Here is a 12,775-nt window from a genome sequence, read left to right on the forward strand (position 1 = left end):
CTCCCCCACTCTTTTTGCTATCTCTAGCATTAGTGAGTGTAATGCGCTAAACTCTCAAGTCAATTTTGCGTTGAAACGAGACGCAGCAGCAGCAGCGCGACGTTTTGTGACGTCAAGAGGAGCAGCAGCGGCAGCACTCCTACACACACACACACATGCATAAACACTGACATACACACAAACATACACTGACACACTCATACTCACGTAATAACAATAAAGGATCCCATACCTCCATAAAGAAACGACGCAAGAAAGCGAGAGAAGAGAAGCGAGGCAGCACATTGTGTGCGTGCGAGAGCGAGTGAGTGAGTGAGCAACAGTAACAGCAACAGCAACAACAACAACAACCGACAACAACAACAGCAAATAGCGATAACAACGTTGCAAAAAGGAGTCATAAAAAATGGAACAGCCGAGCATACTCGTCAAAATCCTGCATTCAATACCGCATGTGAATTACACATTTCGTCGGGTTAATGACACCTTCAATCCGGATAGCGATGTTTACCTCGAGGTGAGTACCATTTGGGGGAACCCCTAACACACACACACACACACACACTTACACATAGTTTAGTTTATGTGGTTCTTCTTCTTGGGAGCAGTGGAGTAGGTCTTTAAGTGGGTGCTCCACCAGCACTTGAGACCCGAACTCAGGAACTTGAGAACCCGAAACCGAAACCGTTTCTCGGTCCTCGTTCGCTTCCCACTGCACACACTGCACTTGAAGTGCGCTCCCATTTTACGTTGATTGCGTTTTGATTTGTTTAGGTTTTTTTTTCTTTCTTTTTGTTTTTTTTTGTGGCCCCCTCATAGTTAGTTTTTTGTTCTGTGCTGTTGGTATATTTATTATATATGCCTGCTCCTAATTCTTACGCTCTCTTTGTCACTATTTTGAACCCATCTCCTGCGTTTTTTTTTTGCCTACCCGAAAAACAGACGCTCTCATTTACCTGTATGACGCGCGCTCTCTCTCTCTCTCTCTCTTTCGCTTTCTCTCCCGCTCTACCACTTAACTCTTCGCGTTTGTTGTCTCTCTTTCACATGGTTTTTCTTGTTGTTGTTGTAGCTGCAATTGCACACTCACATACACACAAGAATAAGAACAACAACAAAAACCTCTCAAAGTCGGATAATAAATTTCCGAAATTTTCCCATTTTGTTTACGCCTTTTGTTGTCTGCTGCGTCGACGAGCCCTTTTTGTTTCATTCCCACAACGTTCCAACACACACAACGGCGCTGTGCGCCATGTGCGCTGCATGTGCCCAGATTCTTATGTTCGGTCGTTCTCTCTCCTCCGCCTCCGCCTTCGCCTCCTCGTCCTCGTCCTCTTGTTCTTCTATTCCTTCTACTGTTACTCCTTCGTGGACAGCATCTGCACCTTCGACGGTTTATTCGCTGTGAAGAGGCAGCTCATTTCACTAAGGGGATTGGTGAATGGTAAATGAAAGATGTTGGTAAATTGGTCGATTGGTAGTTGTCAGTTGGGTTCAATGGATGAGCGGCAGCGGTTAGAGAGGCAAAGAGGGGCTACTACACACACTTCCGGCTTCCCATTTGTTGTTGTTTGGTTTCTTTTGATTGCCCGACGACGTTGTGTCGCTGTCTCGCTGTCGCTGTCTCGCTGAGTATCAATGGTACCCAAATCGAAAACAACAAAAAAAAGTGTCCAAACTAAAGGCAACCGAACTGGAGAAGCACTCACCTCAATTCGTAAACGTTCGACTGACTGCTGGAATGACTGACTGACTGTCTGTCCCACTGAGTGACTGACTTTCCAACTTATTGACTGACTGACTGACTAACTGATCTGTCATTGTAGCTTACCCTTTCAAACCGTCGATTATCGCTCAACTGTCGGCATGATAAGAGACCCCCCAAAAAATACCTTAACGTTGCCATGTGCTAAGTGCCAACAACATTGACGTCAACGTGAATGAACACCAACATAAACACACACACACACACACACACACACACACACAGACACACAAAATGAAAGGATGCCGTCGACGTAACCGTTGCCAAGGACGACGCCCAACGGCTATTTTAGCGGGTCAGCAGCCCTCGGATTTGGGTGTCGGAAATCATTGGTGATTTTTGCACAAGGTTTTCCCAATGACACACGACAAAATTCCCCGGCTGTTAAATTTGATTTCAATTAGCATGGCGCATTTTCGGGATTCAGGATTTAGGATTTGGCCAGAGTTGTGTGTGTGTTGCCGGTTTTGCGTTACCGAACACCCGATGCCGAGCAACGATGCCTGTCCTGTGCCACAGCGTTGCCATTGTCAAATTCAGGTCAGCTGAGCGATTCCCGCTTCCCTCTCGAATGCTGTAATCTCATCTCTCTCTCTCTCTCTCTCTTCTCTCTCCACTCTCTGCTACTGCTGCTGCACTCTCGAATTGTTGGCTGCCGGCTCGTGTCGTGGCTTTGCCTCGGCTTTGGCTTTACTGCTATATTTTTTTTTTCTACTGCTGCTGCTTCTTTTTGCAATACGGATGTAGGTCAGCTGGGCGCGCTTTGCTGCATTGGGCGTAGTTTTTTACGCGCGTCAGCAAAACCAGAGTTCAGCTAAGTTGAGGTGAGGTGAGGTGAACTGAGACGCGACGAGGTGACGACTCGTCGCTCCAGGTGGCTACGACTTTCAAGCTATTTGCCGGCTATCGACAGCTGTCTCCGTCTCTGTCTGCGTGCTTGGAGCATCCCACATAACCTCCCCCCATGGGGGTTTAGGGGAGGTAGAGTATTGAGCTAAGTACGTCACATGGGATTACACCGAGTACCCACAATAGGGCTGACAATGAGCTACCACTTAAGCCAATTCTGTTTGCGGTTGGCTGGCAAATGAGCCCACTAAGCTAATCTGCTTATCGACTGGCTCTACTTCCTCTCTTCACTCTCCACTCTCTCTCCCTCTCTCACTCTCTTTCTGTGTCTCTCCCTCGCTATCTGTTCGTCTGGTCTCAATATAGAAAGTAGAACGCGACATGCCCCAAAGGTAGCGGATGCAACGGAAGAAGAACCCCTAATAGAATCAACAACGAAAAAACTATATACATATATATATATATGTTGATATTGCATAAGGATTTATTACTTGATAAGAAAAGGACGGAAAGACCTAACGAGAGAGAGAGAGACAGAGAGAAGGGGAGATAAACCTTGAGGGTATTTTACATACTGTTATGCAGTCGGCAACTGCAACAAGAGGGCGTTGTTCAAATGGTCTGCTCAATTCCCTCATTTGGTAATTGTCAAGGCGACAGCTTAGCACTCTTTTGTAATTCCTCTACTTTTGTAATTCCAACTATTTGTGAATAACATTCGAGTGTCTTAAGGGAAAGTTATACTTTGCTGATTGACGTCAATATCAATTGCTTAATTACCTTCAAGTTAAAACTGGTTAAATGTGTCGGAAATTTATAAGCTGAACAGAGACTTCGCGGGGGCGTTTATATTATTGTGGTATATCATTTTATTTTACGAGAATAATACAAGAAAAGGAAGAGAAATTAAATAATATAATAACTATCTTAGAATACTGAACTTCATATTAAATTGATCAGCTTTATACAAAGTTTGCTAGTCCAAACTTAGCTTAGAACCTAATTTGTTATAGAAGTAGTGAATTTTTCTGTAAACTGAAGCTTGGTTTATATTTTCATACACTTATATACAAAATTATAGCTGCACTTCAAATTGAGATTTGCGGTAAAACGAAGAGTTTATTGTTCCGCTAGCTCTTTATATTAATCGTTGCTCGACATAAAGAGTTCTTATTCCCTCTAGAGATATACTTTTATATACCCCAAGAGGTTATTAAGCATACATATGTATATACCAAGTACTCTGAACGTCTGTAAGTTATGATTGCAGCTAGTCTAGTCTGTTAATTCAAATTGCATTTAATCAGTCACTTGTCACACTCGCTGCGCGTCCACATCTGTGTGAGGGAGGGATAGGATAGGGAGTCCCTCTTCCTCCGGTGTGTGTGTTGTCAACCCTTTACCTCCCTCCTTCGCCCTCTTCCGCCCTGTTCCAAAACAAGTCTTTAGACATTGCATTTCTGCTGGCTGTTGCTGCTGCTGTTGTTGATGATCAATTTAACCTTCAAATAGCAACACAATTGCTCTTGACAACAATGACAACAACAGCGTCGAGTGTTGGTCCCAATCCCTCGTTGTCGATTCTCCCTTTCCGCTCTCTTCCTCTCCCTCTCTATTTACGTCTCTTGCGACTAGCGACAACCTCAACCTGGCACCCCTTCAATAGGTTTTACATTGCATTGCGTTATGATGTGATGTGATGTGATGAGTTGTGATGCTATGCGCTGCTTTCTAGTGTTCATGAAGAGCTTCTCCCTCTTTCCTCTGTCTCTCCTCTTCCATCTTGCATCGTGCATCTTCCATCTCCTCTTTAGCATTGCCTTCTCTTCAGCTTGTCGCTTGTCTAGGCATCCAAGGTGACGATGACGCACAGTTGTTGTTGCTGTTGCTATTGCTGCGGGCAGCTGGCGGGGGGGAACTCGTTTTGACTGTACAACCCGCATACACCACACACTCTTCACACACCTCCTCCTCTTTCTCCCACCCATAGCGCTATCTACTAGTGATTCATTCGCTTTCGCACCCTTTTTTCTCCCACAGTTGCCCATTATAGTAGTATATCTATAAAATATCCCAGTTGTTTGTCCTGATCATTAGTTTATCAACTGTAGTACATAGTTCATTCCTTCACAGTACCCTATGTAGTTATATATCTAAAGATATCTATATTCTGTCTGCTATCAAATAAGTGCATCAACTGTAGTACATAGAAGGTCCATTACTTCAAAGTAATCTATAGCTATCAACGTGTTTGTCCTGTCTGCTGACGAGTTGCATAGACAACACTCTAAATGGTAGTACCTAAGAGGCTGAATACACTTCAGAGCAAGCAGCAAACACTCTAAGCAGCAGCATCTAGATGGCTCAATAGTTTAAACCAATTTGTAGTACATTTTCTCATTGAATTCTTCATCAATTTAATATACCTAAAGGATTTATTATACCAATACAGTCTACTTGGTAGTACCTAGAAGGTTCAATACTTTAGTACAATTTTTAGTAAATCTTCTCATCGCATTCTACGTCAGTCTAAACCTAGAAGGTTAATACTTCAGTACAATCTTTGGTCAATTTAATGTTTCCTAAATATATTTTACTAAATAAAACAACTTTAAATAGTTCCTTTAAAGGCAATTTAAATACAAGAAAAATGTTGGAACTTTATATTATTTAAGTAAGAATAAATTAGGTTGTAAGGTCAGGACAAAAGTGTATGTGAACTATTTAAAAACCACAATGAAACTGCAGTTGTTGTGCACACAATTGGAAATGTATATGAACTGCCCTCGCTTGCGTCCCCTTGAGGCCAGCTGTTGAAGCAAGAGCTCAGCACTCTGAGCTCGGGTCTGTGGTCTCTATATTTAGAAAGACTATCCACATACAGTATACAAAATATATCATACGAAAGTATCTCAAGCAAATTATCAGGCACTCTACTGCCTGCCTGCCAGCCTGCCTGCCAAAGTTGAGCTGCTGACTTTCATTTTGGGTTATTGCAATTGAAAAGCAATCCAAAAAGAGATGTTGAGAGAGCGCTCTCCCTTAGTCTCGGCCTCGGCAAAATAGTTTTTCCCCGGCTGTCTGCCTGCCTCCTGACTGTCAAATGCAACCACAACAAAAACAAGACAACACACAAGCTGGCAGCAGGCCGTCTGTCTGTCTGTTTGTCTGTCAGGCAGCTGCCCTCACATTTGCCAGATGCAACCAAAAAAAAAAAAAAGTAAAAGATACATACAGATACATTTGTATCTTTTGCTTTTACGTCTGCGGCTCTGTCATAAAATCTGCTGCCATTCAATCTCACATTTGGAGAATATGTCGCCCAACTACTATATATATATATATCTGCTCATATAGCATGTAGTATCTGCTATATGTATATAGCGTAAACTTTCCGATATATATTCCAGACATTCCAGTCTTGTGTGAGCAATCGGAGAGACCTTTTTCGCCTGCAACTCGAACTGTTGCTGCTGCTGCTTTGGCTGTTTATCTCATTTGAAGTTGGAGCTGTTTATTTGTGCAACAAGCGTCGTGTCGACTTTGGAACTTTGGAATGTTTATTTGCTTTTGCTGGCGGGCTGTGCTCTAATTTGGTTTTGATTTCGATATACACACAGACGCATAAAAAGGGCGCCCCAAGCGACCTCTTTGCATCGTTTACATATTTCAAATTCTCTAAAACTGCCCCCAGACTTTGTCTCTCCTCTTCCTCTCTCTCGCTCTTTCTCTCACACCTTACCAACTAAAAAGTTGCTAACTTAAGCACTTTGAATCGACCACACACATACACACAGGCAGAGAGTCAGAGACAGAGAACAGCCTTGGCCCACGCGCTTCGATTAACTCGACTACTAACTGTGCCTAACTGGTCCACTCAGCAGGTTTCTCCTGCTTCTCTCCTACCCCTTCACCATCATTTTGAATGCATATTTCAATGCCCAGTCATACTCCAAATAAACGTGCATGGCATAAGCAAGACGGGCATCTCCATCTCCTCCCCTTGGCTCTCTCCACCTTTAGCTTTGGTCGGATGTACAATACACTAGAGAAAAGAAACTGCTGAATAAGCAAGGAAGGAATAAAACCGATTAAGAGATCAATGCAGGACACAATTCTGGACTAAAAAACAAGCATTAATTCAATAGATTAATAATTTAGTCGAATGAATTTGAAACTTAAACTCGTTGAAGATAAATTTTTTTGTGCATTTTATGGCATAAAAAGAAGAAATTCTTTTGGTAGTTTCTAGGAAGGAAAACAATATTTAAAAACAAATTCATTTGGTTGTTTAAAATGAAGATATTCTTTCGTTAGTTTCTAGAGAACATAAAAGATTATAACAAGAAATTCTTTTAGTTGTTTTTAAGGAATAAACAAGACAGAAAGCTATAGTCCAGTGTGCTCGACTGTCATATACCCTCTAAGCATAATGGAATTTAATCAAAATAACACCCAAATCATTTGCAACTTAAAGTAGTATAATGAAATTTTACTGACAAACGAGATTGACAAATAATTTGTGAAATCAACTTCAACTTCAACTTCAACTTGATCCTTTATCTTTCAATCTTATGGGAAATACTGCTTCATGAGTCACAACTCGTTCAAAATGCGGCTGCTAATCTACAACAACAACTACAACATGTAAGAAAGCTGCAGTCGAGTGTGAACGACTGTGAGATACCCGCTACCCATTGTGAATAAAAGCAAAATAGTGCGGTATTAAATGTAAGATATACCATATTAGTATACCGCGAAATGCTATACAAATATACCAAAAGCTCAATATGGTATATTGGTATTGTAGTACATTCGAAATATGCCAAGCGAAACAATGCGGTATTCATTTTAAAGTATTAGTAACTTGTATATTTAGTATACCGCAAAATATTAAAAGCATACCAAAAGCCACATTTGGCATATTGATATAGTATAGAAATATACCATATAGTGCAAAATATACCAGATTGTCAGCCAAAGCAGCTAAGATCCATTTTTCGTTCAATAAAAGTATTTCTTAAATAATTTCGACAATATTTATCTGATCGCAATTATAGTTATTGTATTTGCCAAGCCTTTTATAAACATTTCGTAGAGGCACAAAGTTATAATACCCTTCTATCTTATAGGTAGCGGGTATATAAAGTTCAAGTTCAAAAACGTTTCGATTTCAGTTTGAAAATGCGCTCAGCATGTTCTTTGTTTTTTTCTTCATCTTCTTTATTTGGATCTCTCTCCGGTTTTTTTCTTTGTGTTTGGTGGGCGTCCCAAGTGGCTCATTTTGGGAATCTTTTATTTAATACGTTTGGTATATTTGGTCTGAAGCTGGTTGTTGTTGTTGCTGTTGCTGTTGCTCCTGTCATCAACATCACTTCCCATTCTCAAACTCAAACTCGAATGTTCATTCTCTCTTTGTCGTCGTCGCTCTTTGCTTTATGCTTTGTTTTGGGTTGCAGAGATTTCTTTTTGCTGTTTGCCTTTGGATCTTTTCCCGCATCTGTTCTCCGCCTCTTTCATGTTGTGTGAAAGTTTAGCGTAGGCGTCTCGTCCATCTCCCTCACTCCCATCTCTCTCTTTCTCTATATATATATATACATACATATATTGTGTAGACTTTACTGTTAATGGCTTTAAGAAGAAATCTCACGCCAACGCTTCGTTTGTATTTGTTTATATGCTCATCGATTTTATGATCTGATCCCAACAGCAACATCATAATTGACTTTTTTTTCTCTCCTCCGAGTTGATGCTTGATCGGTTCTTTATGAGTGCATTTATTTATTGTTTTTTTTTCTGTTCTGGTTGAATCTATGTCAGTTGGTTAAACGATCTGTTCGATGTGATAATGACATGTGCATATGGTTAGCTCTTTTATCTGATTTCGGAAATGTGTGTTTCAATACTCATCTCGTCCATCGATTAAGAAATGTGTTTATAAAATTAGCTCTCGTGCTCTATTTCAATTCGGCATCTTTTATTCTTCTTTTCTAAATCATTAATTAGTTTGCAGTCGGAAAGAAAAATGAGTTTTGCGCTTAAATAACTCATTATTTAAGTGTCTGATTATTATTGGATCGATATCGATTGAATGAAATGTTTATATTGCCATTATTTGCGGCGAAGCTGTAAACATATTTATGAATTGTTTATTGTTTATTCCAAAAAGTACAACTGTGCAAATGTGCAATGAAAACTGATTCAACAAATATGCTCTCTTGCATTCAATCAAAAGTTCGAGTTGAAGTTGCAATCAAGTCGCAAGTTAAAGTTGAAAGTTACCAAAACAATGCAAAACTCTGATGCGTCATCAGATATTCTCTCTCTGACTTTTGAAATATTTAACATGAATTTAGCACTTTTGATTTATTTATTTACATTCTAATTAGTTTTGGCTAGTTTTCTAGCAAACGATCAAATGCGCTACTTTAATTTTGCATTTGCAATTCGTTGTCATTGTTTGTGTCGAGTTCATCTATAATTTACATATAATATGCGATCTTTATTCCCATCTGGAAATTGCACAATTGTAATTCCATGCTGTGTGTCCATTCCATTCTTTTGTTACTCCTCTCTCTCTCTCTCTCTCTTTGTGTAGTTTTTGTTACGGTGCGTCACGTGACGTGATTTGCATATGAAATGCCGGCTTTTGCCTCACTGTGTCCCCATCAAAGGCCCGACCCAACTACTTCAACTACTCCCGCCCGCCTCCTTCTCCTCGTCTTCCTCTTCTCTTCTCCATTCCCTCCTCCGATTTGAGTTTGTGTACATAATTTTACCTGCCATTTGTGCGCACTTCCTCGACTTCCTCGCTGGGCGACGCTTTTCAATAATTTGCCTTTGCTTTTTATTTATTCATCGAGCACAAGCAACAGCAACAACCAACCAACCAACCAGTCTCCAGCTGCCTCTCTATGGCAATTGCCATGTGGACAGCCGGTTTTAGTTTTGTTGCTTCTCTCTCTCTCTCTCTCTCTTTCCCTCCCTCGAATACCCTCTAATCACAGACATACATCAAATGGATAGCATTAAGTGCGAGTTCAAACGTGCAACAACTTGAAATTGTTAAAGTATCTGCACTATCCAACAATAAAGTTCGCCAAAAACCAATTCAAAAACAACAAATATATTTTATATTCTTCTAAATAACATTAATCTGATTTGAAGTACTAAACAGTTTTTTTTTATTTTGAAACTTTTTCACTTTTTGTTTAAATTAAAGCGTCTCAAAAAATAACTTAAATGTAAATTTAAAATGTATTCTGAAAGTTTTGTAACATTATTTAGTTTTTATATTTAATGTAATTGCTTTTAGGGAATACATTTTTCGAGAAGTTGTGTAATATCATTTCATTTCTACTTATTTATTTTATTTTTCCAGTAAATTTTCTTTGTATTTATAATTCTTTTATATTTTTATGAATCAATGTGAAAAAGAGCTTAAATGTATTTTGTTGAGAATAAATGTTTTTAAATGTTTTGTAACATTTTGTAATTGTTCTTGATTTATTTTACTGTATTCAATTTACTGCTTAATACATCTTTAATTTTGTAAACTATATCGCAAAAATTGTTAATTTACAAACTTAAAGATATATTAAACTGAATATTTTGTCTAATAATAATAATAAATGAAATTTAAGGAATTGCAGAAAATTCTTTCGAAAATGTTATATGAAAATGATATTAAGATTTTATAGAAAATTTGTATTTTGGTATATATTTATTTGGCATAATTTCAGAATATGGTTTTATGGAAAATGTTTTTTCCTAATTTGGTATATTTTCATAAGATTGTTTTTATTGAAAATTTACAGTTTCAGTTTGATAATGAATATGAAATATCTATGTCTATATTTCCGAAATACCTATAAATATAAATCGCAGAGAATAGTACTTAAAATTTATAGATCATCAGAGAATTAATACACGACAAATGTTGTGTGGAAGTTATTTAATATATTATTTCTTATTTTGCATTATCCGACACAATATGACATAACATAAAGTCGGACAAGCTGTTGTGTGATTAAATATACAAAGCACGTAGTAATTAATATAAATCAGAATGTGAAAAGTGTGTGCATGTGTGTGAGTGTGTGTGTGAGTGTGTGTATGGAGTGTGTCGGATTCACTTCCTGTGCAGCACTCGATGACGTTTCCGTTTTGGGCAGTTTTGTTCAGCAGCAGCAGCAGCTGATAACAAACTGTAATCCCTTTTGGCATTCCTTTGGCACATGTGGCATCCACATATGTGGATAGTCCTCCTCTTCCTCTTTCTCTTTCACCTCCTTCTCCCTTCTCCACAATCACAATCTGTTCCCATTCTGTCTGTCGAGTGAGTGCGAGTTTGCCTGTGGCCATTTTTGTTGTTGTGCATGATTCACAATTCTGTTAGAGCTATCAACAAAACGCCTTGCAGATTGCGGCATGCTTTTTGCATTGTGTGCCACGCTGATTACAGTTGTAGTTGCAGCTTTGCTGTTGCTGCTGCTGCAAAAGGGGAAACCTCACAGCGTGCCCCGGAAGCGAGCTCATTTCAGATATTATGTCGCACTCTCTTCTCTCTGTATGTGTGTGTGTGTGTGTGGGGCCAGTTTCGTCAGCTCAACAACATATCCATAACATTCTCTCATAACCGTAACCGTAACCATGCACATACTTATGCTCATAACTGTGTTTTGTTGGCTAAGGGCATTTTTTTTTTTGTTCGGTTTTTTTGTTGTGCTGAGAGGGAAACTGGTTTTTCCTCCATTGGATCGCATTCAACGGCAATATTGACGTTCTAATTTCGGGGCTAAGCCGAGCGACAGACAGAGAGAGAGAGAGAGAGATTGAGAGTGAGAGTGAGAGGGGAAAACAAAGTGCCAAAGCGGCGGCGACTATAAAATGTTATAGAGCGTCGTCCACAAGCAACGCCTACGTACTATATCCCAAACTAAAGACACAAGACCGGGGCCACATAAAACGACACAACAACAACAACCAACAACAGCCAGAGAGGTAAAAATAACAACAACAACTTGCGCTGTGTTGCATTTCAAATATGAAAGTTTTTGCCTGCAATTTGAGGCTTAGACCAACTGAAAAAGCAAGTAAGAAAGCAGCAATCGGGTGTGATCGACTGTGAGATACTGGCTACACATTTTTTATAAAACCACATAATACAAATATACCGAATTACCGTAAAAAATGTAAATTTTCAATAAAAACAATCTTCTGAAAATGTACCAAATTAATATTAAGAAAAAACATTTTCCATAAAACCATATTCTGAAATTATACCAAATAAATATACATATACCAAAATACAAATTTTCTATAAAATCTTATTCTAAAAATATACCAAATATATGTAGCAAAAAATACTGAAATACCGAATGCTAAGGTATATCAATAAATACATAAGGTATATCAATAAAACAATTTTCTAAAAATATGCCAATTCAATATACCGATTGATATAGATCGTATATTAGTATGGTACTACATTCAAAATATACCAAATTGTATATCGAAAAATACTAAAGTATACCAAATGTAATATATGGTATATCGATAAAGTTCTATAATCAAAATATATCATAGCGTCAAAAATATACCAGACTCTCTGATCTGCAGACACAAAGTTGTCATACCCTTCTACACTCTGGGTGGCAGGTATAAAAACAGCGCTGCCAACCTGCAGTGAAAAGTGACAGCAAAAAAAAATGTTCGGCTTCTAAAGCGTCAACGATACGAAGTGCTTTTGGATTACATTGGTTTAAGATTTCTTTTGCTCGTTTGTTGTTTTTTTTTCGCAATTGAATTGCACTCGCATCGAATTACCTTGCTCAATGTCAAAGAGACGTCGTCGTCGTCAGTGCATCGATTCAATCGATTGCACTGTTCAAACTTGGTCTATAAATAGTCAGAGAGAGATCATTCGATCCATCGTCTACTTATCTTTCTAGCTGCTTATTACAAAACTGACTCATTATTTGCATTGAAGCAGCAACAGCTTCAATTAGTTGCTGACTTGATAGTCCAATGAGTTTTTGATGTATTTCATTGAGACTACTGTAAATTGAATGCATTTGAAATTGTTTTTAATTTCTTAATCTTTTCACTAAAGTTTCGATGACTTTGGGCTATGGCAATGTTTACAGTGTCAATGTCAAA

At 38.7% G+C, this 12,775-nt stretch overlaps 1 protein-coding gene across 1 annotated transcript in view; it reads left to right on the forward strand.

Moving 5' to 3' along the window:
• Positions 1-12,775, forward strand: part of LOC133848238 (J domain-containing protein DDB_G0295729) — a 36,230-nt gene that overhangs the window by 2,769 nt on the left and 20,686 nt on the right. The window contains 1 exon segment of the mRNA XM_062283721.1: positions 28-517. Coding sequence (XP_062139705.1) covers positions 407-517 — 111 coding nt within the window. The 5' untranslated portion in view covers positions 28-406.

This window comes from Drosophila sulfurigaster, chromosome X (genome assembly GCF_023558435.1).
Source record: "Drosophila sulfurigaster albostrigata strain 15112-1811.04 chromosome X, ASM2355843v2, whole genome shotgun sequence".
In the NCBI taxonomy this organism is placed as follows: Eukaryota; Metazoa; Arthropoda; class Insecta; order Diptera; family Drosophilidae; genus Drosophila; species Drosophila sulfurigaster.